This window comes from Oryctolagus cuniculus, chromosome X, assembly GCF_051225735.1.
Source record: "Oryctolagus cuniculus isolate XC-2025 breed Fujian yellow rabbit chromosome X, ASM5122573v1, whole genome shotgun sequence".
Classification (NCBI taxonomy): Eukaryota; Metazoa; Chordata; class Mammalia; order Lagomorpha; family Leporidae; genus Oryctolagus; species Oryctolagus cuniculus.
The window spans coordinates 131575827-131603797 of record NC_142888.1 but is presented as its reverse complement, the minus strand read 5'-3'; the positions used below and the strand labels follow the sequence as shown (position 1 = coordinate 131603797).

Genomic DNA, 27971 nt, shown 5'->3' with positions numbered 1-27971 from the left:
ACCGCTGTGCTCAGTCTCCCGGGTGGTGCAGAGCCCGGCGCGCGCGGCCTCCGGAGAAGACGCGGCCCAATGGGAAGGCTTGGCGGGGAGAGGTGGGCCACAGCACGGAGATTCTGCTCCCGCCCCAAACGAGTGCCGGCCTGGCGCGTGATTGGCAACCAGGCCGGCCAGTGAGGCGGAACTGTGGGCGGGGCGCGGGGCAGAGCGCGAAACATGGCGGGGCAGGGATCTTGCGTCGGCGGCGTCGGCGACTGCTACCAGGAGAACGAAGACAGCGTGTTCAAAGCGGCCGTGGAGGTGTTCCAGAAGCTTAAGGTGCCTCAGGCCTAGGGAGCCACTCCCGGGCGTCCTGGGCAGTGCCCTGTCCGAAGCCCGGACGCGATCGCTGTGGAGGTCGGCGGCGCCATGCAGCTGCAGTACCAGTCACGGTCGTGCCCTGCACGTTCCTGCCTTTACGGCTTGTGCCTGGTAGTTGGGGCCAGCGTCATGCACCGAACTCTGCGAGACCCAGGCTGGGCGCTCGGGGCGGGTACAGAGATGGAAGACGCAGACCCTGGCCTCAAGGAGCTTGGGAGACCTGGGCGGTGGGATAGATGGGCGCCAGGTGGGACCTGGGCGCTAGGCTGGGTGTCAGGAGCCACAGTGAGGAACCCGGGACCTACAGGTCAGGGAGCTGTGCCGGGTCCACTCGGCTGCTAGCGACTCCCCGGCCCCGCCTCATCCCTCCTGTTGCTGCCAGCTGTGGCCGGGAGCTGAAGCTTGAAAGCGCACACGGAGGCGTTGCTCCTAGTCCTGCTGTCACCAGGGATCCGAGGGGCGACTCTAAGGCGGCGGGCTCTAGGAGACTGGAACTCCTGGCAAAGCACAGAGAGAGCACGGGGCGGGAGATGGGTGTGCAGGAAGGGGTCCTGAGCGCCGCTCCACCGTGGTGTGATGGTGGCTTCCAAAAGCTTGTGACTTTGCTTTTCTTTGCCCAGGACCTCAAATGCTCCTTTCTGGAGGGCCTGTACATCACAGAACCAAAGACGATTCAGGAACTGCTGTGCAACCCCTCCAAGTACCGCTTGGAGATTCTGGAATGGATGTGCATACGGTAATGCCCAGGTTTCTTCTTTTTCCTGTAGGTGCCCGGGGCAGCTCCCAGCCCACCCTGGCAGCATGGGGCTTCTCCTCCCACAGGGCTGCACACGCTGCCGCAGCAGCCCGGTGCATAAGAAGTGCTGGCCCTGCGGGTGTGCTCAGACTAGGGGTGAAGTGTCCCCTCGCTGGGGTGCTCAGCTGGACTTCTGAGAGGCTTGGGTGGAGAAGGTCTGTGCCAACCCCACTGGGAGTCACTGGCTCTCACGGTGTTTGGTGTGGTCCTCAGAGACCTCACTGGAATGCCCGTGGTCTATTGATATTGCAGTCTTTTTTAAAAATGATTTATTTATTTATTTGAAAGTCAGAGTTACACACAGAGAGAAGGAGAGGCAGAGGCAGAGAGAGAGAAAGAGAGAGAGGTCTTCCATCCACTGGTTCATTCCCCAGTTAGCCACAACAGCTGGAGCTGGGCTGATCCGAAGCCAGGAGCCAGGAGCTTCTTCCTGGTCTCCCATGCAGGTGCAGGGGCCCAAGCACTTGGACCATCTTCCAGTGCTTTCCCAGGCCACAGCAGAGAGCTGGATCAGAAGTGGAGCAGCCAGGACTCGAACCGGCGCTAATATGGGATGCTGGCACTGCAGGCAGTGGCTTTACCTGCTACACCACAGTGCCAGCCCCAGTATTGCAGTTTTTTGTGTCCTGCCAACCCTTGGTGTTGAGAGAGGGGCCTGAGCAGAAGCCCGATATTTGAACCTCTGCCTCCCTCTCACCTTCTAGGCCTTTCCTTAGGCCTCAGTGTACCACTGCTTCATAAGCCTTTTCTCTCATTGAGCTTGTTCTGCCTCCTGGAAAACACTGTTCAGGTGTCTACATGTTCTACATCACTCCTACACAGCCTTCGAATACCCAGAGCTCACATACCAATTCGTTTTTTTTTAAATATTTTTATTTATTTATTTATTTGTTTGAATGGCAGAGAGAGAGAGAGAGAGGTCTTCCATCCAATGGTTCACTCCCCAGATGGCTGCAACAGCTGGAGCTGAACTGATCTGAAGCCAGGAGCCAGGAGCTTCTTCTGGGTCTCCCACGTGGGTGCAGGGGCTCAAGGACTTGGGCAGTCTTCCACTGCCTTCCCAGGCCATAGCAGAGAGCTGGATCAGAAGAGGAGCAGCCGGGACTAGAACCAGCACTCTTATGGGATGCTGCTGCTGCAGGCGGCTGCTTTACCCACTATGCCACAGCGCTGGCCCTGTCACGTTTCATTTTAAACTACCTCCTGTTCACAGAGTGAAACGCCTTCCTGCTCTCTCCATGGGCACCCAGAACTGTGTGAGCTGTAGTGCCTGCCACAGTCCTCAGCCGGTCGGTGCTCATTTGGCCCGCTGCCCGGTCTGGCTCGACAGAGCGTGCACCACTGGGAGGTGCTCCTGGCTGCAGTGGCCCTCAAGGGGCTGGGGCTTTAGCAGGTGCAGGTCCTGGTATTGGGCTGGGAGGGGGTGGCATTTGATTTCAGAGGAAATGATAGGTGCTTGTTTGGACAGGAGCAGGAACTCCAGGTGTGTGTGTGTGTTGGGGGGCTGGCAGTGGTGGCCCAAGTGGCAGCTTGGGGCAGCCCACCTGGGGCCTTACAAGACACGTGAAGGCCTTTGAACTTTATGCCCTGTGCAGGGCAAGCATAGGAGCAGAGGAGTGACTTCCTGAAATCAGCAATTTGGCGAGGTGACTCAGGGGCTCTGTGACAGATGGATTTGGAGGGCAGAGGCTGGAGGCAGGAGACCAGTAGCCCAGGCAAAGATGGCAGGAACCTGGTTCAGTGTGGCAGATGGCTTCTGTGACAGCCACTGCCGGTCCTGGAGGGACCAGTGCCTGCTCCAGGAACCTGGGAAGAGAGACAGTGGTGGGCAGTGCCTGGCCAACTGGGAGGGTCCTGAGCAAGGTCCCAGGATGAGGCCCAGATTTGTTGGGCTCAGGCAGAAGCTGGGGGCCGGCTGGGAGCCAGGGTGCTCTGTTGGCTGGAGAAGGGTGGATAGGTAGCAGGCGAAGGCTGTGGCCCCAGATGCTTCTAGTACTTCTCTGTGTACCAGAAACCAACACCTTTGAAGAAGTAGCCCGGGAACATAGCACACCGTGGCACGTGGCAACAGTGTCTTAGGCCTTTGAAGGGTCCTCAGGGGACAGCTTGCAGGTCTCCTGCACATTTCACGTTTCCTGACTTTGCACTTGGCTGCGTGCTGTCTTCCCCTACTCAGGGCTGCCTTTTATACCTTATCCCGGTGGAACCTGGAACGTGTACCTGGCAGTGGCCGAGGGCTCAGTGTGTGCTGCGCATTGGCCCTCATTGTGGGGTGGGCCCGAGCCCTGCGGACCCCTGGGTTGCCACGGTCCAGGCTTCATGGGGTTTCTTTGGTGCTTTCAAGGTCTTGAGCGCTGTTGGTTTCGGCTCTGCTCCCTGCTGTGAGATGAACTTCAGTGACAGCCCGTCTTCTTCCTGTCCCTGTGTGTGTGTGGGGTGTCTTAAGGAGGCACGAAGGCAGGTGATGCGGCCAAGGCAGCTGGGTCCAGGCTGCTTCCCTCCTGCAGTCCTGGGCAAGTGTGGCTCTGGAGTGGGGCAGTGAGTCCACTCTGTGGGCAGCCAGTGTGCACCTCCCCACCATGCTGGATTGGCAGGCCCCTAGTAGGTGGAGGCCAGCCTCCGTAGCCCTGTGGACAGAGCCTCTCTCTGGACACTGGGGGCCTGCCATGGTGGCTCCCTAGCGAGGGCAGCCTCAGCAGCCGATCCTGGGGCCTTGCCACTGTGCTGGGCGTGAGCTTGGGACTGAGACCTGGCGGAAGGCTGGAGTTGTGTCATTTGCCATCTTTTTTTTTTTTTTTTAACATTTATTTATTTATTTGAGAGACAGAGTTACAGAGAGAAGGAGAGACAGAGCGAAAGGTTTTCAATCCTCTGGTTCACTCTCCAGATGGCTGCAATGGCTGGAGACAGGCTGATCCGAAGCCAGGAGCCAGGAGCTTCTTCTGGGTCTCCCACGTGGGTGCAGGGGCCCAAGGACTTGGGCCATCTTCCACTGCTTTCCTGGGCCATTAGCAGAGAGCTGGATTGGAAGAGGAGCAGCTGGGGCAGGAGCTGGTGCCCGTATGGGATGCCGGTGCTTCAGGCCAGGGCGTTAACCCACTGCACCACAGCGCCGGCTCTGGATATCCGCTTAGCAAGATTTTTCCACCCAGGGCCAATCGATGTTGGTGGTGAGGCTGGGTGCCAGTAGAACTTTATTTACGGAAATGGTCCTGCTTGTGAGCCGACGTCTGCTTTAAATTGTGGATTAGGCTCCTGCCCTCTCTGGAAAGAACAAAGCATCGGCATTTACTGATGTAGAGGCAACGGTCGCTCATTCATTCCACTCTCGCTGGCTGTGGCACAGAGATCTATTAGGCCCTGGAAGTGCATGGCAGGAAGCCAGCTCCTGGCATCACCAGCCCAAAGTCTGGGACAGAGGGACCTCAAGGTGGCTGCGGTCTTTCTTCCAGCGCTGGGGGCTGGGGGGGGCACCCTGCAGAGTGGCCTGTGCCACCCGTCCAAGGATGAGCTCAGAGGAATGGAGGAATGGGCCCTTTCTGCTGCGCACTTGCTGCCCTGTCTTTTGTACTGTGAGAATTATTTTCAGAGTTCAAATTCCCATTTCCCAGGTGAGCTTTCTGAAGTATCTTTTATCTGGTAATTGATAGAGATGCACTTCCCATGGCGTAGAGTTTACCAAGTTAAAAGAGTTCAGTGGCGTGTGGCATGGGCACAGGGTCGGCGGGGGGCTCCCTGGCTTTCCCGGGCCTGACTGCCTGCGCTGTTTGCCCGCAGAGCCTGCCCCTCCTTGCAGGAAAAGTTCAGCTCACTGAAGGCGGCCCCGCCGGAGCTGAAGATCCGAGGTAGGTCTCGCTGTGGGATTTGCTGGTAAGCTCTGGTTCTGGACTTGTAGTGCGTTGTCCGTTGGACTGATGTATTGTTCTAGCGGAGTGGGGAGCCTTTTTTTGCCCAGAGCCAGTTGGACATTTTTGTTTGTTTTTAAAGATTTATTTTATATACTTGAAAGGCAGAGTTACAGAGCGAGAGAGGGAGAGACAGAATCTTCCACCCTTTGGTTCACTCCCCAAATGGCCACAACAGCCAGGGCTGGGCCAGGCAGAAAGCAAGAGCCAGGAGCTTCATCCACGTGGTTTCAGGGGCCCAAGTACCTGGGCCATCTTCCCCTGCTTTTCCAGGCACATTAGCTGGGAGTTGGATGGGAAGTGGAGCTGCCAGGACTTGAATTGGTGCCCATATGGGATGCCGACGCTGCAGACTGTGGCTTAACCTACTGTGCCACAGTGCCAGCCCCACTTGGATATTTATAACATCACTTGTGGGCCATACAAAATTATCAACTTAAAAATGAGCCTTGTGGATGTTGGTAGAACTTTCTAGACTCAGGATGAACATGTGTTTGTTCTAACCACTCCAAGGTAGGTAAAGCGGACCCTGGAACTGCTGTCCGCACCAGGCGGCATTGCCAGATTGGTGATCTAGAGACAGCTGTCCATGCACCTGGGAAGCGCCAGGAGAATGTGATGTTGTGTCTTGGAGCTGTTGTGTCTGGCACAGTCCTACTGATGGGCCGCCCAGAGGCTGACGCCCAGGCACACACACTGACCCTAGCCCTCAGGATGATCATGGCCACAGCCTTTCCCACTCCCAGCCTTGTCTCGCTCATCAGAGTGTGCTGGGTGTCAGGCCTGTCAAAGAGTGGAAGCAGGAAAACCAGGACAAGTAGGGGGTTAGGATTCTTCTTGAATTCATCTGACAAGTATTGTTGTTTCAAGTTATAAATTCATTCAGTTTTTACTTATTTGAAAAGAGGGGGTAGGGGAAGAGAGATGGGTGTTCCATCTGATTGAGAGAGACAGAAGATCTTCCATCTGCTACTTCACTTCTCAAATGCCTGCAATAGGGACTGGGTCAGGCTGAAGGTGGGAGCCTCAAACTTTAGCCTGGTCTCCCAGGTGGGTGGCAGGGATCAAGTGCTGCCTCCCAGGGTAACACTAACTGGAAGCGGGGCTGGAAGTGGAGTTGGGACTTGAACCCAGGCATTCTGATACAGGATGTGGACATCCCAAGTGCGTCTTAACTCCTGCACCAAATGCCCACCCCCCTCTGACAAATGCCGAAGGAGCCCCTACTACAGTGCATGGCACTGTTTGAGGTGCTGGGGGCACAGTGGTAGATTTTGCAACCTTCATGGAGCTTGCATGGTAGCTGGGAGACACAGACAGTAAACCAAGAAGGCAGTATTGTGTCAGCATCATGTGGCCAGGGTGAGGGCTGAGTTCAGTGGGGATTGGAGGGTTACGGGAAGGGTGGTCCTGTTGACATCGAAGGCACAAAGAGGGGAAGCGAGCCGGCAGAGAGCAGGAGGAATACCGTTCAGGATAAGGGAACAGCAGGTGCAAAGAGCCTGCGGTATACCTGTGCCTGGCAGCTTTGAGGGAGGAGGAGCAGAGTGGAGAGCAAGGGGAAGGGAAGGGGAGGTCAGGCCAGGTCCTGTGGGACACAGAAGGGCATGGGCTTCTACTCCAAGGAAGGCTGTGGTCTGATGTAGGGCTGAACGGGCTCCCTGGGCACCCTGTGCGGAGAACAGGGCCATTGGGCAGAGGCAGGGAGAGCAGCGCAGGGCTCCTGCAGTGACTGATCCAGGTGCGAGATGGGGAGGGAGGGCTGCTGTGGGTAGATCCTGCGTTTGTAGTGACGGGAGGGCCAGCTGCACTTGCTGAGGGGAAGACAGGGGTCGGGGGACCTGAGGATTTGGGTTACGGCCTGGGGAGCACACCAGCCTCTGTGGAACGTGTGGCATCACCGCTCTGCTCCCTTCTTGCCGGAGCTTGCTAGAGCAGGTGCCTGCAGGGTTTTGCTTTCTGCTGAGGGGTGTGTGTGGGGGGGGTGGGGGGTGGAGTCAGGCCTGCCCAGGCTTTCTGGCTCTGAGTCCTGGCATTGTACTCTATGCAGATGGCCTGGGGCCCTGGAAGATGTGGCTAGGCATTGTCTGCCCTGGGCAAGGACTCAGGTTTCCCATCTGTGAAGTGGCACCAAGGCCCACCTTGTAGAATTGCTGGCAAGCTCATAGGAGGTGGTGGTATGAAAGGCCAGGCTGACAGATGCGGTGTTGCTTCCTGTTACTGCAGCCTCCCGAGGTCTCTCAGGGGTGGCACAGGGCAGGTCGTGGAGGTTCCCTGACCTCTGGTGGCCTCAGCAGCCAGGCTTAGAGACCCAGGCATTCAGCCCTGTTCCAGGCAAGGAGGCCCCCAGAGAGGGTAGTGCCTGGGAGCAGGTCACAGAGCCAGAGGCAGCGCTGGCACCCTGTGTGTTGTCCACGAACCCGCCTTGTCCGCTCTGTGTACAAGCACCGCCTTTGGGCTTCAGGGTCTGCCAGCGCCGTCACCTTGGCCGCCAGCGTGTACGAGCATTCTCCTGTGTTAGAGTGGGTGTCTGCGGTAACGGGGGTTTGTGCTTCCGCAGAGATGGTGAAGCTAGGCCATGAGCTCATGCTGTGTGCGCCAGACGACCAGGAGCTCCTGAAGGTAAGAAGGCCCTCGTCTGTCCCCGCCGCAGCTGTGCACGCTTCCTGCCCTGGCCGGGGCTCTGGGTGCTGCCCGCGTGGGGATGGGAGCGGAGCGGAGCAGAGCTGCCAGGGCCCATGGAGGAGGAGAGGAGGGTGGCTGTGGAGGTTGACGACGTCATACTACATGCCAGTAATTGTCACAGCCACCCTGGCAGGAGGTGTCTGGCTTAACCTCATTTCACATGAGGTGACAACTCACCCACGGTCACACGGTGGCAGAGCCCGGCCTCAAACGCAGGCTGCTGCCTCCCGAGGCCACGCACTTGCCCCCGCAGACTGCCTGCCCAAGAGCTTCTGCACAGCGGCTGCTACTCTACCCCAGCCCCCACCCCTAAAATCTCTTGAATGTTGATAGCTACTTGCACGTGGTGAATTCTGCTGCTGCCGCATGCGCACATGTGCTCACTTGTTGGCTGCATGGCCTGAGCGGAACCGCTGTGTGGCACGGGCACTCTCCGCTTACCTTGCTGAGCAGCCACGCAAGTGTCTCCCCTGGCGGCCGCACCACACGACCTCCTCAGCCACGCCGAAGGAGGCCTGCCGCTTCCCCGGGCCCTGCCAGCACTCCTGATGTCCCGGTTTCATTAGTGTGGCTGCGTCCGTCCCGGTGGGTGTAAGGCGGTGTCTTGCTGTGGCTTCAGTTTGCCTGCCCCTAGGGATTAGCAGTGTTGCTCGTGTTTTACGAGCTTCTTGGCCGCGTATCTGTCCTCTTTGGAGCAATGTCTGCACACGAGGTCTTTGCCACCTTTTAAATGGGATCACTTGACTTTCTGCTGTTGAGGTCTAAGAATTATTTATATATTCTGGATTCAAGTCACATCTTATATTTGATTTATAGTATTTTTATCCCCATGCTGTGTATTGTCTTGCCTTTTTCAATGTGTCCTCTGGGGTAAAAGCATTGTACTTTTGATGAAGTCTGTCTGATCTACTTTTTTCTTTGGTTGGTTGTGCTTTGGCTGTATCTAAGAATCCATTGCCAAATCCAAGGTACTGAAGATTTATACTTGTGTTTTCTTCTGTTTAGGCCTTTGATCGATTTTGTGTTAGTTTTCTTTTTAAGATTTTTTTTTTTAATTTGAAACGTGAGTTAGAGAAAGAGAGATAGAGAGAACAGGAGATCTTCCACCTGTCGGTTCACTCCCCAAATGGCTGCAATGGCTGGGACTGTGCCAGACCGAAGCCAGGAGCCAGGAACTTCCTCTACATCTCCCATGTGGGTGCAGAGGCCCAAGGACCGTCTTCTGCTGCTTTCCCGGGCACATTAGCAGGGAGCTGGATCAGAAGTGGAGGCGAGAATTGATCCCAGCCACTCTGATATAGGCTGTGGATGCCCAAGCAGCATCTTAACGTGCTGCGCCACAATGCCTGCCCCTTAATTTCATTTTTATCTTGTTTATTTGTAGTTCTCCAGGTGTTTCGTGGCTTCCTTAGGGTTTTCTGTATGGAGCACTGGGACGCGTGCATGAGAGAGAGTTTTCTGTCTTCCTTGGCAACCTGGGAGCTTTTATTTGTTTGTTGTTAAGATTTTACTTATTTATTTGAAAGGTAAAGTTACAGACAGTGAGAGGGAGAGGGAGAGGGAGAGAGACAGAGGTCTTCCTTCCGTTGGTTCACTCCCCAGATGGCCACAATGGCTGGAGCTGCACCGATCCAAAGCCAGGAGCCAGGAGCTTCTTCTTGGTCTCCCACACGGGTGCAGGGCCCAAGGACCTGGGAGCTGCTGACTTCGCTTCCTGCCCACTTGCTCTGAGCAGGAGTGGTGGGAGATGCATCCTGTCTTGCTCCTGGTCTGAGCAAGTGCTTCCTACCGGTTTTTACCTTCGAGTGTGGTCTTAACTGCAGGATTTTGTGGATGCCTTTCTCAGGCTGAGTAAATTTCATGCTCTTCCTCCATTCTTGTTTTTTTTTTTATTTATTTATTTATTTATTTATTTTTATTTTTATTTTTTTTGAAAGTCAGTGAGAGAGAGAGAGAGAGAGAGAGAGGAAGAGATCTTTCTCCACTGGTTCACTTCTCAGATGGCTGCAACAACCAGGGCTGTTCCAGGCCGAAGCCAGGAGCCAGGAGTTTCTTCCAGGTCTCCCACGTGGGTGCAGGGGCCCAAGGACTTGGGCCATCTGCGGCTTTCCCAGGTGCATTAGCAGGGAGCTGGATCAGTAGTGCAGCAGCCAGGACTTGAGCTGGTGCCCATCTGGGACGCTGATGTTGCAGGTGGCAGTGTAAGCCGCTGTGCCACAGCACCGGCCCCCGTTCCGTGGGTTCAACCAGAACGTAGGATGGCTTCTGTCCGCTGCTTCCTTTGCAGCTTTTGAGATGATTGTGTGGGTCTGTGCTTCATGCGACAGTGTGCGCGTTTCCTCCTGGCATCTTTCATCGCCGTCGGAGGAGGTTGTGCCAGGCCCAGGTCCTCTGTGTGCATTCCCTCAGTTTCTCAGATCGGTGCGTTTGTGCCATTCGCTGACATCGGGAGCAGTCCCGCCATCATTTCTCCAAGCGTGTTTTTCAGCACCACGTGCTTTTCTCTTCTCCCTCCGGGCCTCCCGTGACACAGATACCACAGGGGCTCTCCACGTTTCCATCTTTTTTTCTCTGTTGCCTGTAAACAGCTTACACGCATGGCCTGAGGACATTTTATAGACTGTTCCTGCGCAGGCCTGCGTGAGGTCGGGCTGGGATTTTCCACTTGCTTCGTGTTGGTGTTCACAAACAGGGTTTCAGAGTTTCAGATTAGGGCTGCTTAACCTGTAGTCGTAATTTTCCACCCTGTCCCTGCATCATCGGGGAAGTGATGACGTGACATTGACATCTCTGCTCTATTTTCTCTTTTGCCTTTTGCTTCGAGAGCATTCCTGATTGCTTATTCAAGTGTTTGGATACTGGCTGCTTTAAAATCCTCGTGCGATCATTCCAGTGTTTGTGTGATCTGGTCCTTGGGGTCTCTTGCTTCGCTTTGCTCATGTGAGTTACTTTGGAGGTTTCTGCGGGGGCCCAGTCATTTTGGATTGCACCCGGGACATTCTGAGCATTGCTTTAACTCTGGGTCTTGCTAGGCTGCCTGCGTCCTCTCACGGATTTGGGGGTCACTTTCTCAAGCTCTTTCCCTCCGCTGCATCTTTGATACTTTCTAGTTCCTTGGGGTTCCCCTTTGCTGTTCCTCAACCAGCAACTACCCACTTCCATGACATGTCGCAGGGGTGGCGGGACAAAGCAGGAACAGTCTGGATGCCTGCACCTCACTGTCCCTGGCTGACGTCTCCGGAGCAAGCCAGGGATTCATCCCCAGTCTCTCTGAGCTTTGGCCTTGAGGTTGATTGAGTTCAGGTCGGGGTGCCTTCCATCCTTCCTGCCACAGGAACCTTTCCCTACTCTTAAGGCTTGTCACATTTTTTGGCTGTGCTAAAATCTACATAGTGCGAAATCTACCATTGCAATCATATTTAAGAGATTTCCCAGCAGGCCTTGAGGGTGCTCTACTCTTTTTTTAAACAGAAAAACAGTTGTGGTAAAATGCACATCCCATGACATGTACCATGGTAACCATGTTCACATGCATAGTCCAGTGGCGTTAAACACATTTACTTGGTTGCGTGGCCATTACCACCATCTACTTTCAGAACTTTCTCATCTTCCCAAAGTGCTGCTGTGCTCAGTTTTTAAGCCCTTTCAAAGCATGCGAGTCAGTGGCATTTGGCGCGTTCACAATACTGCAGAGCCCCCGCATGATGTTGTTTGGAAATCTGCTCATCACGCTGAAAAGAGACTGCCCTGCCCACAAAGCAGTCACTGCCTGCTCCCCACTGGCCCTGACCGCCACTGATTACGGCCTCTGTCTGTGTCGTGGAAATGGACCCAGGCCCTGTGCAGCGTTCGCAAGTTCCCTCCGGGTGGCCGTAGCACCTCTCACGCTCTCATTCCTTGCTGTGGACTACAACGAGCAAATGGATGCTGGCCCTTTGGAGCCCTGAATTGTAATTGCACACATCAGTGTTGGTTCTGGAGCTATTGTAACTTAAAAACCGCATATGTATGGGTTTCTTTGCCGTGTGCCCTGAAGAGGCCTAGAACAGTTACAGTGGCGACCACATTGAGCAAGGCAGCCACGCGAGACTCATGGTCACATCCGAGGGGCTCAGGAACCCACTAGTGCTAGAGACCCTCACTGGCCCAAAGCCACCAGCACGAGTGTAGCAAACACGGGGACTGCTTTAAAATTAAGAAAATGTCTGGAAGTTGTTTAGCTTGTAAGAGACTTGTGTTTCCAGGATCTCGTAAGAATTACAACTCAATAAGAAACAGACAAAACCCAATTCAGGAATGGGGGGGGGGTGGGAGAGGGGGTGGCGAGGGGGAGTGGCAGGCGTCTAGCCTAGCAGTTAACACACCTGCGTTCCACCTTGCAGTGCCTGCATTCAATGCCTGCAGGCCTCCCACACAGGGCACCTGGATTCTACCCCAGACTCCCAGCTTCAGCCAATCCAACCCAACCGTTGCAACCCCAGCTGTTGCAGGTACTTGGAGGCTAAACTAGCAAATTGGAGCTTTCGGATACATTTGGCTCACAAATAAATTAAAAAAAAAATTTAATGGGCAAAGAATCTGAAGAGACATTTTTCTAAAGATATGCAAATGGCCAGTCAGCTCAGAGGAACGTAGAAGAGCGCAGCTGCGTCTGGCTGCCGCTTAGAAGAGCAGCCGTGGAATAAGCACACGGCCACGCCGTTCCACTCCTGGGGACACAGGCAACAGAACTGAAAACGTGCGGCACACGGCCGGTCATAAGCTCTGACCGCAGCCTGCAAATGGAAAGAACCCAAATGCCCGTCATCTGGTGACCGGATCAGCAGTAATGGAACATGAACTTCAGGCGTGTGGTGTGGTGTGGTGTGGTGTGGTACAGGTTGTCCTTGTAGACACTGTGCCCAGTGAAGGAAGCCAGACACCAGAGGCCACGCAGCGTCTGAGCCCATTTATAGCGACCGCCTGGGAGAGGCAAATGCACAGAGACAGATTATGGCCGAGCTGGGGTGTCGGGAATAGCAAATGGCTGCTAATGGGGACGGTGCTTCTTTTAGGTGCGTCCTAACATCCCCTGAACAGCTCTGGAAAGACAGTGCCAGAGGAGAGAGTGTGCAAAGGTCCTGGGGGCGGGGAGCGTGGGTGTAGACCAGGCAGGGCTTTGGAGACTGGGGGAGGCCCCAGGGTGGCAGTGGCCACTTGCAGGGACAAGGGTGGTGGCTTCACGGGGCAGGCATTGCTTCCAGGAGACCTGCTGGCAGGCTGTAGCAGTGCCCCAGCACCCATGGCTGCTAGCCTGGGTGGTGGTGGTGTAGAAGGCAGGTGGAGTGACTGGACTGAACCCAGCGCATGGGATTTGCTGATGGGGAGGTTGGAGCGGGGAAGGGGGCTGGGGGTGGAGGCTTTGCACATTCGTTCTGCCGACCTTTACAGAGGGCTCCCTTGGCCACTGGGATGCGGCCTGCAGATGGGCTCGCTGACCAGGCCGTCTCCCCCTTCCCAGGCATTGGCGCTGTGGCAGGGGGCCGTTGGAGTTGGCTGAGCAAGGGATGGCAGCTGGAGGGTGTCTGGCGAAGGCCTTGTGAGGTCCGGAGTGACATTCAATGTTACATTTCTGTCTGAGCCATGTCCTGTCTAGACAGTGTCCTGTCCCCACCCCGGGGCTACCCTTGGGCAGATGAGGGGAGTGAGTCAACCGAAGGTAGCAAGGAGGTCTGGGAAGCCAGTGGCAGGCTGAGTTTGTGCAGTCGGAAGTTTCCAGAGGCACCGGTTGCGTTGACATGGGTGGCAGCTGGGAGCTAGGCGCGCCAGGACGCCAGGCAGCTGCAGCCATGAGACTCAGTGTCCACCGCCAGGGGGCGAGCTGCCAACCTCAGGGCGGAGTGTGCCCCTGCCCCCGGGTCTGCTCCTCACCCTTCAGTGTGACTGTGTGACCGCCACTCCCTGTCCGGGCTGCTCGGGTGGCCTGGAGCCTTCCGGACTGCCCTCTGGGCGCCTGCTGGGTTCTGTCTGGCTGTGCCCATCGGCTTCTGTATCGCCAGCCAAGAACAGGCCTTGTCTTGGAGGTGGCTCTTGGGAGCAGGCCACCATTGGGTCCTCGTGGGCTGTGTTCTGCCTTTGCGGGCCCTGCTGTGTGGCAAGCACACATCCCTGAGTGCTCCCTTGGTGCCGGGCACTTAGCAGAGTTGTCCCAGCATCGTGGCAGCCCCTCGGGGCCGGTAGCCTGCGTGGCCTAGCTCCCCGAGCTGCTCCTGGACTCTGTGGCTGCGGCCCTGGAGGCTGCTGGGCCCAGCCGTCGTTCCCAGCGGCCCAGCTGGGGCAGCATGTGCGGCGAGGCCTGTTTAGGTGTAGTCAGCCAGTGTGCGGTCTTCCCTGCCCAGGGCTGCGCCTGCCCCTGGAAGCAGCTGCACTTCATGGACCGGCTGCTCGACGTGATCCGCAGTCTGAGCGTCGGAGGCTCCACCTGCTCCAGGTAACGGTGGCCCGTGGATGGGCTCGTCTTAGTCCTGCATCTGCAGCAGTGCGGACTTGCTTTTCCCCTGTGGTGGCAGCAGCCACGTCACTGGTCCAGCATCCGGGGGTGCAAGCTGAGGTAGGATCCCTGCGCCCCCCGCCCCGGGGAGCTGGCTGGCCAGTCTGTGGGGCCAGCCACCATGTGAGCGAGGGGCAGCCGTGTCCTGTGGGTGCTGGCTTGCTGCCCACAGAGCTGGGCGGGCTGTCAAAAGGGGTGATAGAGGCCTCGAAAGTCAGGCTGGGCCCACAGGAGGAGAGTGAGTGCCCGGGCTGCTCGGAGCAGCCCCAGCGGGCGGAGGCGGGGCGGGCTGGGCTGGCCTGGCCTCGCTGCCTCTCCTTCGCCCGCTGGCTCTTCCGTGGGGGACGCAGGCTTGCCGGGCCAGCGCTGCGCCCCGTGACGGTGTGGCCGTGGCGCTGCCGTTGCAGCCTGCAGGAGCACTTGGAGGACACCAGGGAGAAGAACGAGGAGCTGCTGCAGGAGGTCTTCTCCAGCTCCCACCTGCAGGCGCTGCTGAGTCCCCGGAGGGACCCGTGGCCCCTGGACGTGCAGCCCGTCCTTGAGGAGCAGAGCGAGCAGCGGCAGAGGTGGGTGTTCCGGGAGGCGTGGGGCAGCCCTGCGTGGTTCTGTCACCTCAGATAGACCCTTGGGTGTGCACCCCTCGGGGTGCCCAGTGCCCGTGGCAGTGGGAGCTGAGCATGTCCCCTCTTCTCTCCCTGCAGTGCCAGCCCCTCGCCCCGGTCAGAGGAGGAGAAGGTGGCGGAGCTGGCCAAGCAGCTGCGGGAGAGTACTGCCAAGCTGCAGACACTCAGGGCAGAGGTGAGGGACGCTGGCTCCTGGGTCATAGGTCGAGTGACGTCACCTACCCAGCATGCTCTGTCGTGAGGCTCATGTGAGATGGCTCATACAAGGACCCAGGGGCTTCTAGAACGTGCTGGGTACTTGGTGCACATGAAGGTGACAGAGCCAGGAAGCTTTCTCCAGGGAAGGGATTGGCCTGGAAGCCAGGCCCCTCGCCCGGCCTGAGCTCCCGGCTTCCCACACTCTGTGGCTTGCGACCCTGCCAGCAGCTCCTGGGCTCAGCCTCCTCCTCTTACGTCGCGGGTCTGTTCCTTGGGCTGACCTGTCTGTCGGGTGTTGCCAAGCAGGGCTCGCTGCAGTCCCCGCTGGCCCCGTTGGCTTTACGGTGCGCTTCTCAGCAGAAGCCAGGGGCCGCCGCCAGTGGGACCGACATGAGCACCCTGGAGCAAAAGCTGCGCCTGGTCACCTCTGACTTCCACCAGCTCGTGCTGGCCTTCCTCCAAGTCTACGATAACGAGCTGAGTGAGTGCTGCCAGCGCCGACGCCCTGACCTGCACCTGTGCGGCCCCACGGTCCAGTCTGTGTCGCAGACTCTGACTTCCTGTAGCCAAGTAAGGTCCAGCCCTGCCCCCCACACCTGCGGCTTGTGCCCTGCTTGCACTCAGGGGTCTCTGCTGCCCCCAGTGAGGGACCTGAGGGCTGGGATCAGGGACTGGGGCTTGGCAGCGGCATGGGGCAGACGTTGTTCCTGTGAGCTGCAAGGGCTGAAAGCGTGGTCCCCAAGAGCCCGCTGCACTTCAGCTGAGACGGCGGGCCCCGAAGAGCCTTGTGTACTGCTGGCTTGCCTCAGCCTGCAGCTTCTGTCCCTGTGCTGGTGGCGCTCTGTTTTTACACCGTGCTCCCATGGAGCGAGGCCCGGGCCCGTGAGCCAGCTGTGGCAGGACGGGAGAGAGCGCACTCAGGCTGCTAGGCCCTCCCAGTCACTGTCCACTGACCACCTGGCTCTGCCCTGCAGATCCCCAGCAGCCAAGGCAAAATGCAGGCGCACATTATTTTAACAGGAAGGTGCCAAATCTTCCCACCATCTGGCCAGCCTGCCCTGCGAGACTCCTGGATGGGTGGTTTGGGTACTGTGTTCTGTCACAAAGGCCCTTGGTTCTTGGGACACTTTTTTTTTTTCATGCCCTGCCCTGTGCTTGGGCTGGGTTGGGAGCACACGCAGGGAGGGCTTGCCAGGTGGAGAACTCTGGCCACTCTCCCTCTGGGAGTTCTGTCTTTGTGGACGAGAGCCACGTGCTCGGTTGTGACCTTGAGTGGGAAGCAGAGATTGAATGTGCACCCCCACCCTCCCTCCCCGCCAGCTGTTGAAAGCGGTTGTAGAGATCACGGACACGGCTGCGAAAGCCACGGAGATGGCCAAGAAGCAGCAGGGCGAGCCCATCTGTTGGGGCAGCAGCAGCTCCGTGAAGAGTCTAGGTATGTGGCCGGGGGGCCGGGCTGCTGGGGCTCCCGGCACCCTTTGGGCCTGCCGCATGCGGGCACTCTCTTTTCTCTGCTCAGCGCCTTCTGTCTTTCCTCCTCCTCCTCCTGCCCCTCCCTCCCCCCTCTCCCTTCCTTCTTTCTGTCTGTCTTTGTTTTCCTTCTCCTTCTCCTTTTTTTAAAAAATTTCTTTATTTGAAAGTCAGAGTTACACAGAGAGAGAAGGAGAGGCAGAGAGAGAGAGAGAGAGAGAGAGAGAGAGAGAGAGAGGGAGAGAGGTCTTCCATCCACTGGTTCACTCCCCAATTGGCTGCAACAGCCAGAGCTGCACTGATCTGAAGCCAGGAGCCAGGAGCTTCTTCCGGATCTCCCATGTGGGTGCAGGGGCCCAAGGACCTGGGTTATCTTCTATTGCTCTCCCAGGCCACAGCAGGGAGCTGGATCAGAAGAGGAGCAGCCGGGTCTAGAACCAGCACCCATATAGGAAGCCGCACTGCAGGTGGCGGCTTTACCTGCTACACTACAGTGCCAGCCCACAGCTTCTGCTTTTATTTAATTGATTTGAAAGGCAAAGTGGCAGAGAAAGAGGGAGAGAGAAGAAAAAGAGATCTTCCATCTGCTGGTTCCCCCTCTAAATAGTTGCAATGGCTGGGTCTGGGCCAGGCTGAGACCAGGAGCCTGGAACTCTATCTGGGTCTCCCATGTGGCTGCAGGGGCCCAAGCACTTAGACCGTTCTGTGCTGCCTTCCCAGGCACACGTGCAGGCAGCTGCATGGGAAGCAACACAGCTGGGATTTGAACTGGCGCTCTGATATGGGATGCTGGTGTCGTAAGCAGCAGTGTAACCCATTGGGCCACAAGCTGGCTCCTTTCCTCTTTCTCTCATACATATTTTCCTTCTCTTGGAAGACAATTTCAGTGGGTTATAGAATAAAAGCATTCACTGTAGAAAATTAGGATAATCCAAAGACATGCAGAGGCGAAACTCCCAGGGCTCGTTGGTGTTAGGATTTTAGTCTCTTTCAGTTCTTTCCCTTCTTAGCATTACCATTTCTACACTTTTTATAAATGAGGTGTAGGCGTAACACGTGCATAGTTTGTTTGATATCGTGTTCTTTCCCTTTCACCTGATTGTAAGCGCTTTCCCAGGTGTCCTAGGTAACAGCTTTTGTTGCCAAATATCCTTGCGTTCAGACATGTGCTGTCACTGTCTCGAGGTCGTTCTCAGCTCTTGGCTGCTTTTGAGGGGTCGTCACACAGATGCTGGATTTCCAAACGTTCTGCACCAACATTGGCCTCTCCATTCCATTTTCTCCCTGAGCTTTTGGATGTAGCCCCCTGTGCCGCTGTGCTAGTGCAAGGTGGACGCAGTTCCAACATCTAACGCTAGGGGGTGCCTGGCTACACGGAGGTGCAGCTCCCAGGCTGCAGAGATGAGCCAGGTGTTTACAGGTGCTGCCTGTCTCCGTAGCCTTCGCTGTAGGCTTCAGGTGCTGCTCAGCTGACTTAGCCTGTGCATTTCCAGTCTGTAAACAGGATGCCGTGGCCGTGTTCAGACACGCGTTACGTCCCCATGATGGAGGGCCCAAAGGCCAGTCAATAAGCCAGGCTCCGCAACTGCATTTGAGCCTTTTTTTTTTTTTTAACTTTTTTTGATATTGGATGGGGGCAAAATTGTATCTTTGACTTGAATTAACCGTTTTGTAATCTGAGGAAGTTATTTTTTCAGTATTGCAGTGGAAATACACATGCGGAAAGGTTTGGTTTAATAAGAGAACTTAGAATCGTGAAGGGAATGTCAGTGTGTGGGGCTGGTTCGCATTTTCCCTGTGTTATTCCAGCTCAGGTGACTTCACAGTGAGGGAGAAGTAGGGCGTGGCCAGCTAGACCCCCAGGGGCCCCTTGCTATCATATGCTCTCTTGCCCCCAAGTGATGGCTGTTTTGACGTGGTGACACTTTTTCCCTGGAAGCTTCCCCTCTGTCGTGTGTATTTTGTTCACGTTGATTGCCGTGTGCCCTGCGTCGCTGTGGCAACTCCCCAGCTCTGCAGTTCTGGTGGATTTGAAAGCAGCCATAGAACGAATGTGTCTGGCTGGGTTTCAGTAAAGCTGAACTTTTCAGAAGGGGCAATGGGCTGTTGCTGGCCAGCTCCTGCTGCCCGGGTTTTTGTCCTGTGCCTGTCCCTTCTGTTCACGGACAAGTGGCTGGTGTCGGCTCGGGGTCCTTAGCTGCAGCTTGTGTTCGTGTGAGTGGGATCCCCGGGAGCACACGGGTGCGGGTGTGGATGCGTGTGTGTGTCTCCCAGGCACCCGGCTGCCTGCTGCCTCGTTGCCTGTCCCCGCAGCACCGTCAGACACCTCACTGCTCCATGCTCCTCGGTTCCTCCTTTGGTTCCGCTTTCTCACTGGTGCCTCTCTGTAGGAGGCGAATGCTGTGTCGTTGTCTGTATTTTGTGTTTAACAACTAGCAAGCTTAGCCTTTCTTCTTGATTTATCAACTGTGCACGTTTCCTCCCGTGCGAGGGGCCTGTTTAAGTCCTACTGATTTTTCTAGTTCAGCTGTACCTTTCATGTGGGCTTTTGATGTACAGTAGCTTTTAACTTAAACGCTGTCGAGTGGATAGTGCTATCTGAAGCTGGGTCCCACGCGGGCGGCAGGAAGCCACCTACTCGAGCCATCACCACTGCCTCGCAGGTATACACTGGCAGGAGGCTGGGGTCAGGGGCCGGAGCCATGAATTGAACGCAGACGTTCCGCTCTGGGGCACGCGTATTTGAGCGCCCGCCTATCGGAGAGCTCTGTCCATGTGGATTGGAGTTGCGGTTTGTACTGTTTCCCTTCAGCCCACCTCTGCTACTTTGTGGGGAGAAGATCCACTGGTGACGAGCTCCCAGCCCGTTTTTTTTTTTTTTAAGTGACAACGTCTTAATTTTCTCCTTTAGTTTTTTTTTTTTTTTAAATTTATTTGACAGATAGAGTTAGACAGTGAGAGAGAGAGACAGAGAGAAAGGTCTTGCTTCCGTTGGTTCACTCCCCAAATGGCCACTACGGCCGGTGCGCTGCGCTGATCCGAAGCCAGGAGCCAGGTGCTTCTCCTGGTCTCTCCCATGTGGGTGCAGGGCCCAAGCACTTGGGCCATCCTCCACTTCCTTCCTGGGCCACAGCAGAGAGCTGGCCTGGAAGAGGAGCAACCGGGACAGAATCCAGCACCCATATGGGATGCCAGCACTGCAGGCGGAGGATTAACCAAGTGAGCCACAGCGCCGGCCCCTCTCCTTTAGTTTTGAAGGCTAGTTTTTCTGGATATAGAATTCCTGGTTGACAGCGTGTTGCTTTCCTACTTGCGAAGCCGGCTGTTAATGTTACTGCGGACCTTGTGTGTGAGGAGTCTCTTCACTCCCTTCTTTCCGTTCAAGAAGCAGAAGAAGCTCTGCTCGTCTCTGGCTCGGCCCGTTTGATGTAATGTGTCTCAGCATGGATCCTATTTGAAGGTTTCTGAGCTTTTCTGTTGGTATAGATGAATTTTATTTTATTCTTTAATTTTTTTTTAAAGAATTTATTTATTTGAAAAGCAGAGTTACAGAGAGGCAGAGAGAGAGAGAGAGAGAGGTCTTCCATCCGCTGGTTCACTTCCCAAATGGCTGCAATGGCTGGAGGTTGGCCGATCCGAAGCCAGGAGCCAGGAGCTTTTTCCAGGTCTCCCACGTGGGTGCAGGGGCCCAAGCACTTGGGCCAACCTCCACTGCTTTCCCAGGCCACAGCAGAGAGCTGGATCGGAAGAGGAGCAGCCAGGACTAGAACAGGCGCCCGTATGGGATGCCAGCAAGTGTCGGCCCCAGTTTGTTTTTTTTTTTAATCAGCGATCAGGTAGGCAGTTGACGCTTTTCCTTCTGCATATCTTGCTTGCTCAGAGCCTCAAGGTCAGCCAGAGGTGAGAGGTCAGAGCCTTCTCAGGTCTCTCCTGGGTGCTTTCGTAGCTCTGGGTGTGCATGACCTTTGAGAGTCCCGGCTTTTGGGTTACTCTCTGGGCTGCCCCAGTGGCTGCCCGAGCCCTCAGGTAGCAGCAACATCAGCACCTGGCGAGAAACGTCTTCCACTGCCGCATCCCCAGGTCGTCCCTTTCGGCCAGGCCGCCGCTCAGGCCCAGGCCCAGGCTCAGGCCTCTCTTTGGAAACTGGCAGCAGAGTCCTCCACGTTAAAGGTTATTAGAGCACTGGCCCTAATCAGCCCGTTGCTCATTCTCACCTCTCTCTGTGTAATTGCCGTTAATAAGCTGCTTATAATCCATGCTGCCATTATTATAATAATGATCACTAATATTCCTAACACAGTGCCTCTCACCTGGGACCATGGCACAGGTGCACTGGACTTGGGAGGGGAGGAGAGCCTTGCTCTTGGCTGCTGACTCAGCGCTGGTCAGTGCAGCTTTCTGATTTGGTTCAAGGCCAGTCTTCAGGAGTCAGTGTCAAGTGTGTGCTCCTGGCTGCTAGCAGTGGCCCTTCGCTTGTCCCACCTCCGCCTGACACATGGACGGCCTTGGTCTTCATGGCCGCCTCCAGCCCTCCCACCAGACAGGCTGTGTTCCTCTGCTGTTTTCTCCCAGCGGCCTGGGTGCCAGCACTGGGCTTATGGCGGCAGTGTGCCCCACGCGTGCTGTGACACTGGGGCCCTGAAGTGAGGGCCTTGCCCATTCTCCTTCGCCACATGCCAGGCCTGCCCCACGATGCCCAGGGTTTGAGCACATTTAGAAAACCTGGCGGTGCTCTGAGGACTGAGGAGGAGCCGAGGTGCTGCACCTGCCCAGGAGGGGGAAGTGAACGGCTGGGATGTGAGGGGTGCCCGGGAGCTGTGCGATCCTAGCTTCCCGCTGTGACTGGCGGCAGCCCAGGCGAGGCCCACGGCTTCCTGGTCTCGGATGTATGGTGTTGTGAGGGCTGCCCCGTCTGCTCCTCCCACGAGACTCCTCCTCCAAGCCCCACTCTGTACCATAGCAATCCCATTGGGCAGGCTACGGTTCTGAGTCAGAGTACATGCAAAATTATGGGCAAGCTTTATGCTTCTTGGCTTCCACTCGCTCTGCGGAGAGTTAGGGCAAGGCAGGACCACTGGGCCGGGCGGAGAATTGCGGGGGGTGGGGTGGGGGTGGGGCTCAGGACTGGGTGCGGCCAGGGGCTGGAGGCTGGGAAAATCAAGGATATAAGAGAGGCAGGCCAGAGCCCAGGACAGCACAGCCTGGAGAGAAATGCAGGTTGCGACAGGAAGCCCACTAAATCTAGGGGGTGGGCTGAGCATGGTCCCCATTGGGATTCCAGTTGACCCGCTGTACTCAGCCAGATTTCTGTGCTGCGACAGGTCAGGAAATAGCATGATATGTTGATTTTTGCTTTTAGTACATGATAGTACGAGCAGCCAGGGCCAGAGTCTTCAACGAATGCATCTGCGACACGAGGACCCAGCTACCTGGGCATCAGCCCGCAGCCCCTCACCCGAGTCACTCCTCAGCACAGGCCCTGTGTCAGTGTTAATGATGTTGACTTGTGAAAGACCAATGTGACTGATGTAGTGGGGCAGTAGTAGGGGAGAGGACGGGCAGGGCTGGGGGAAACACTAGGGGTGTGTGTGTGTAAGCAGGAAAACCCGAAGGAAGAACGGAACTCGGGCGGGGCGCAAGGCACTGAGTCCTCAGCCCGGAGGCGCCGTCTGACTGTTAGGGCAGTCACGGTGCCCTGCCCTGCGCACAGCCTTCGGGCAGCTGGCTCTGTGCACCTGCTGTTCATCTGATGAAAATGAACGCGGCCAGGGCTGCTGCACGCGTCAGACATGGCCTGGCCTAAGCCTCAGCCTCTGTACTGTGATTGCTGGGCCCCAGTCTAGGGCCCCTGGCCCAGCACCCCCAGTGGGTCTCCTTAGCAGCTCCCAGCTCCAAGTTTCCGGGCCACAGTGCAAGTATAGTCCCCAGCCCCTCTGCCACCCCGGTTGCTCCTGAGCCTGCGGAGGACCGTGAAGGGAGGGCGGCGGCGGCGGGGGGGGGGGCACCCCGGCACGGCCTGTCGTGGCCTCCTGCAGGCCAGAAAGCAGTGTACTAACTTGGCTGTTTGTGTTTCTCTTTGCAGCCGCTAAAATGGAGGAACTTACACAGACATACACGGTCTCCAGTGACAGCCTGCGCCAGGGCTCGGGCTAGTACAGAAGGCGATGGCCACGGGCAGGCGCCGCGGAGCCTTCGCAGCAGAAGCAGCTGCGGCCCCGACGTTGTCCGGGTCGCCCTGCTTTGCCTGCAGCCTCTGGCCTTGTGGGAGGGCTCTTGAAGAGAAAGGAAACCTCAGGATCTGAAAAGCTGCTTCCAGCCTGTTCTTTGCTTGCGTCACTCTGCGTTGTGTCCTACTCTCCCTGCGACTGCTCCAGCTGTGCCCCCTCACCCCCGGCTGCTGGCCTCCTGAAGCTTCCACTTCTCCCTCCCCGGCACCTGCTAAGCCCCAGAGGCCTCTGCTGTACCCTGACCCCAGCTGCGTGTACGCAGAGCCTGGGCCCCACACCCTCCTGTCTCCCTGCCCCTCCTCCCCCGGGCAACCTCAGAGTCCAGAGGAGGGCTCCTTGCAGCCCCGCAGCTGCCCTCCATGTGGTGCCCCGGGGCCTGCAGGCGGGGCATCTGCTTCCTCCCCCTGCCTCCCAGGGCCCACAGCATAGGGCTGGACTGGGGAATTCTTGCCAGTGGCCCGACTGGTTGTCCAGGAAGCTGCTCCCGGCTTCCTGGGCTGACCCAGTACCTCCTGAGCAATGTGCCTGTCACAGCCGCCCCCCCTTCCCTTGAGCGGGCACAGGCATGAGTGCTGGGGCCTCGGCCCCGCTTTGGGCTGCTGGTAGTGGGAGGGGCTCTTGCGCTACTGCCTGCCCCACCCTGTTCCCCCAAGCCCTGCTGTGTGCACTTGAGCCATGGAGGTCCTGGGAGCACTCCCCAGACAGCTGCTGGGGGAGGAGGGGTGAGAGGACAGGTGGGCCTGTGGTCACCACTCTCCAGGCAGAGCCGCTGTTCAACAGGCCAAGGGATTGGGGTGGATTTGGAAAGTGTCAAATGGCTAGCCTGCACTGCCATTGCAGTGGGGGCCCTGGGATGTCACCATGTCCAGGACCACGGAGGGCCTTCTAGCCACCCTCCTGGGGTGATGGTGCTCTTCGCCTGGAGTCAAGGGTCCACATGGCCGGGGGTCCTGGAGCCTCCCGCCCACTCTGTTGTGCTGCTCACCTGGGGCGGCACTGAGGCCCTTGTCCTTAGGGTACCCTGGCCTTTTACAGGCTGAGCGTGCCGTGTGGAGCACTTCTCTCACAATCCTGAGCACACCTCGGCCTGCTGAGGGGCAGCCCGACGCGCAGGGCTGGAGTGGGAGACGGAGGCTTCGAGAAGGGAACCCTGTGCTCCTGGGTGCCACGTCCCAGCACGTGGCTTGACACCAAGGTGGAGTCTGCTGGGCCTGGCTGCTGGGGCCTGGCCCCCATCGCACTTCCAGCCCCTGTGGCTCCCTCCTCCTGCCTGTGACCACACGCTCTTCAGGAGCCTGCGTGTGGCCAGAGCCTGCCTTCTAATGTGTCAACACGGGCGTGTGTCGCAGTGGCTGTGAGCTAGGAGGGGGTGGCAAGCAAGCCGGCTGCACAGGTCCTGCGGCCTCAGGTCTTCTGGTTGCCCAACAGGCGGCTGGGGGCGGGCCGTGGCCACTGATTAAAGGCAGCCTGGAGCAGCCCGTGCGGAGACAGGTACCCAGCAGCCCAGGAAGCCGGCCAGCTCCCGCCCCAGGTAAGCCAGCACCAGGCTTGGCCACGACCGCTGCCAGGAGCCCGGAGGCAGGCACAGGCCACTTTGGGGCCAGCACCTGTGTGCCAGGGAGGCGGTCCGGGGAGGCGGGGGCTGTTGCCTGGTATCCGACCCTAGGTGTCCCGGGTGCAGGGGTTGGGCTTAGGGAAAATCAGGTGGGGTCGAGCCGGCCAGGGAGGGCCCTGAGGGACTGCATGGAGGGAGTGATGGGTCCATGGGGCTTCCTCGTGGACAGCAGTAGCAGGCCCTGCTTGCTTGTCCCAGCTCTGGAGGTCCCGGGGGCCCGAGCTTCGGCCAGAGCGGTGGCTGTGTGTAGCAGGGCCCGGGCGTGCCGATGTCCGTAGTTCTCAGGTCTGGTGCCTCTTGCTCTGGTAGCTGTAGGCCTCCTGCCCCGTGCGGACGTCACCATGTCTGAGGCACCCCGGGCTGAGACCTTCGTCTTCCTGGACCTGGAAGCCACCGGGCTCCCCAGCGCCGAGCCCGAGATCGCCGAGCTCTCCCTCTTCGCCGTGCACCGCTCCTCCCTGGAGAACCCGGAGCGCAACGAGCTGGGCATCCCTGTGCTGCCCCGGGTCCTGGACAAGCTCACACTGTGCATGTCCCCCACACGCCCGTTCACGGCCAAGGCCAGCGAGATCACCGGCCTGAGCAGCGAAGGCCTGGCGCGGTCCCGGAAGGCTGGCTTCGACGGCGCCGTGGTGCGGACATTGCAGGCATTCCTGAGCCGCCAAGAGGGCCCCATTTGCCTCGTGGCTCACAACGGCTTTGACTATGACTTCCCCCTGCTGTGCACGGAGCTGCAGCGCCTCGGTGCCCAGCTGCCACGGGACACCATCTGCTTGGACACACTGCCGGCGCTGAGGGGCCTGGACCGTGCCCACAGCCATGGGACCCGCGCCCAGGGCCGTAAGGGCTACAGCCTGGGCAGCCTCTTCCGCCGCTACTTCGGCGCTGAGCCCAGCGCGGCGCACTCGGCCGAGGGGGACGTGCACACCCTGCTCATGGTCTTTCTGCACCGCGCCGCTGAGCTCCTCTCCTGGGCCGATGAGCAGGCCCGCAGCTGGCTCCACATCCAGCCCATGTACACGCCGCCTGACTCCCTGCACCTCGAGGCCTGAGGCCTGGAGCTGTGCTGCCCCTGCCCCCCACTGTTAGCTGAGCAGCCCCAGGCCTGTGCAGCTGCGGGGCCTGCGCTTCCCTCCCCTCCCCCTTCCCCCGCTTTGCCCTGGCCTCCCATGACCCTGGAGCCTTGTCTCACCCTGGCCCATGCATGCCCCAGGGGAATTCGCTGCTTCCTGGCTTCCACCCTTCACCCTCTTTCTCAATAAACATCATGGCTAACTACGCACCTGACCCAACTCTTGGGGCCAGACGCCCCCCTGGCTGATCTTGTCAGGGGCTGCAGCGAGCCCCGTGGGTGACCCTGTGCCACCGAGGACAATGAAAGGGGGAGCTGAGCCTGCGTGGCTGCGCCTGCCTGGGGCACGCCCAGCTCCAGCCCTGGCCTGTGGCGAGAACCTCGTGTCACCGGTGCCCCCAACCTCTGTGCCGGGACACGGGGCGGGGAGGAGTCACCCCCACCCACAAGAAGCTGCCGATGCCGACACGCTGTGTCCGTGTGAAGTGTGTAGCCTAGACAGGCCTGGCTGCGAGGTTCACTTGGGGCATGGAGCAGAAGGTGACACCTGGCCAGGAACCTGTCCGGGGTCCTGTGTCCCTTGTCATCAGCTGCGTTGGCTGAGCTTCAGGGTGCTGGCTAACCTGCCTGTGGGGCCCCACCCGGAGGCACTCCCAGTCGCGGGCGTGGGGAGGCGGGCGAGGAGAGACCTGTGTCACCAAACACACGGGCAGGTAGAAGGGGTGTGGTGGCCACACCCGGGAGTGACTCGCATGAGCCAAGCCTGCAGCCTTGAGCCCGCCAGGCCCGTTTGGGGAACGCTAAGTAGGTCACAATGAATGGAGCAACGTGCGAGCTGGCCGGGTGAGGAGGCCAGAAAGCAGGCAACAGCCACGTCACAGCCCGTGCTGACGCTGAGCCTCATGGCCCCAGGGAGCCACATGGCCCCAGGGAGCCACGGGAGGCTGTAAGCAGGACAGGGGCAAAATCTGATCGGAGTTTTACGCTGCCTCTCTGGCTGCTGGGTGAATGACCTTAGAGGAGGAGGAGAGGGCAGCCACCAAGGAGGAGGAGAAGCTGGGCTAAGCTGGGCTCTGCTGGGGGTAGGGCTGGGGGAGGGGCCGCTATGGGGCAGCACCTACAAGGGCTGGTGTGGCAACCTGCTTAGTATGTGGAGTGTCACGAGGTCGGGGTCGGCCAGGCTGGGCCTCCCTGCAGGACACAGCACTAGGCAGGTGCTGAAGATGTGGTGTCCAGGCAGGGCCTGCTCCCATTAACCGAGCTAACCAGGTTCCATGCAGCTTGAATTGAGAGGTGGGACCCTAACAATGCAGGCCTGCCACTGTGTTGCCCGGCCGGGTCGCATTCAGCCGCTCCTCATTCAGCAGTCCGCAGGGGCTCAGCTCCTCGCAGTCCGCTGCCCAGTCTCACTTTGCCACCACCTGGGGCTCCCCTGCCTCCCCAGTGGACTGGCTTCACATGCCCTCCGTGAGTCCATGCTGGGACGGGCCAAGCCAAGAGCACTGCTTCTGTGCTGCTCAGACGCGCTGCATGCTGCGACCTGCCCCTGGCCCTCCCGGCAGTGTCCTGCTGATAAACACCCACCAGGCAGCCCTCCAGGGAAGCACGCACAAGTGCCAGTCCCCGCCCACGCCAGGATGCGGGTCAGAGCTGCGTGCGTCCCTGAGTACTGGCAGCTACTTCCTTGCTGAATCGGGTAGCAGTTTTCCAATACTGCCAAGGCTACCCATAGGGCGTTGTGAACATGTTCTCCATTGCTTTCTTAAGTTCACAGATTGATAACACGTGGCCCGAACGGGAAGATGCAATAATGCATTTTGAATATCTCCTTTATTTTTGTCACTGTTTGTCAGTTTATATAATGTAATTTTTAGAAGACTTATTTATTTTTCTGAAAGTCAGAGTTATACAGAGAGAGGAGAGGCAGAAAGAGAGAGGTCTTCCATCCACTGGTTCACTCCCCAAATGGCCACAAAGGCCCAAGTTGTGCTCATCTGAAGCCAGGAGCCAGGAGCTTCTTCCAGGTCTCCCACACAGGTGCAGGGGCCCAAGGACCTGGGCCATCTTCTACTGCTTTCCCAGGCCATAGCGTAGCAGAGAGCTGGATCGGAAGAGGAGCAGCCAGGACTCGAACTGGTGCCCATATGGGATGCCGGCACTGTAGGTGGTGGCTTTACCCGCTGTGGCACAGCACTGGCCCCTATAATGTAATTTTAGAAGTTGCTTTATTTGAGACAGAGGGAGAGAGCATCCACTCCTATCCACTGATTCACTCCCCAAATGCTCACAACAGTTGCGGCTGTGCCAGGCTGAAGCCAGGAGCCTGGAACTCAATCCGGGCCTCCCAAGCGGGTGGCAGGCACTCTGGAGTCAGGGCCCAGAGCCAGGAAGTCAGGTCCTTCAGAATAGGATGGCGGGGTCTGAACCGGTGTTTTCAGTGCTGGACTAAATTCCTGCCCATGCTCTAATTTTTAGTGATGGTCATGTTTAAAAA

At 57.8% G+C, this 27971-nt stretch overlaps 2 protein-coding genes across 4 annotated transcripts; both read left to right on the top strand.

Moving 5' to 3' along the window:
- The first annotated feature begins 3 nt into the window (after positions 1-3).
- On the top strand, positions 4-22868 carry HAUS7 (HAUS augmin like complex subunit 7). 3 transcript variants are annotated; one of them, XM_008250330.5, is made up of 10 exons: positions 4-315; positions 978-1093; positions 4931-4998; positions 7619-7680; positions 14121-14212; positions 14680-14838; positions 14974-15070; positions 15454-15663; positions 16414-16528; positions 22646-22868. In XM_008250330.5, exons 1-10 carry the CDS (start codon positions 214-216, stop codon positions 22714-22716), a joined length of 1092 nt encoding a protein of 363 aa, XP_008248552.3. In that variant the 5' UTR covers positions 4-213; the 3' UTR covers positions 22717-22868. The 3 variants fall into 3 exon arrangements, with proteins under 3 accessions (XP_008248552.3, XP_089180496.1, XP_008248551.3); XM_089324370.1 differs by having other exon boundaries at positions 129-315; positions 15400-15663; XM_008250329.5 differs by having other exon boundaries at positions 132-315; positions 15451-15663.
- A 907-nt stretch (positions 22869-23775) lies between these two features.
- Positions 23776-25685, top strand: TREX2 (three prime repair exonuclease 2). The gene is made up of 2 exons (XM_008250331.5): positions 23776-24321; positions 24715-25685. Exon 2 carries the CDS (start codon positions 24747-24749, stop codon positions 25455-25457), a length of 711 nt encoding a protein of 236 aa, XP_008248553.1. The 5' UTR covers positions 23776-24321; positions 24715-24746; the 3' UTR covers positions 25458-25685.
- The last annotated feature ends 2286 nt before the right edge of the window (positions 25686-27971 follow it).

Bases quoted from the DNA above. Each gene is read 5' to 3' on its own strand.
- HAUS7 (XM_089324370.1), top strand. From the start codon at position 214: ATGGCGGGGCAGGGATCTTGCGTCGGCGGCGTCGGCGACTGCTACCAG. The intron at 4,999-7,618 runs GTAGGTCTCGCT...GTGCTTCCGCAG, and splicing joins GCCGGAGCTGAAGATCCGAG to AGATGGTGAAGCTAGGCCAT. The intron at 15,071-15,399 runs GTGAGGGACGCT...GTTGCCAAGCAG, and splicing joins TGCAGACACTCAGGGCAGAG to GGCTCGCTGCAGTCCCCGCT.
- TREX2 (XM_008250331.5), top strand. From the start codon at position 24,747: ATGTCTGAGGCACCCCGGGCTGAGACCTTCGTCTTCCTGGACCTGGAA.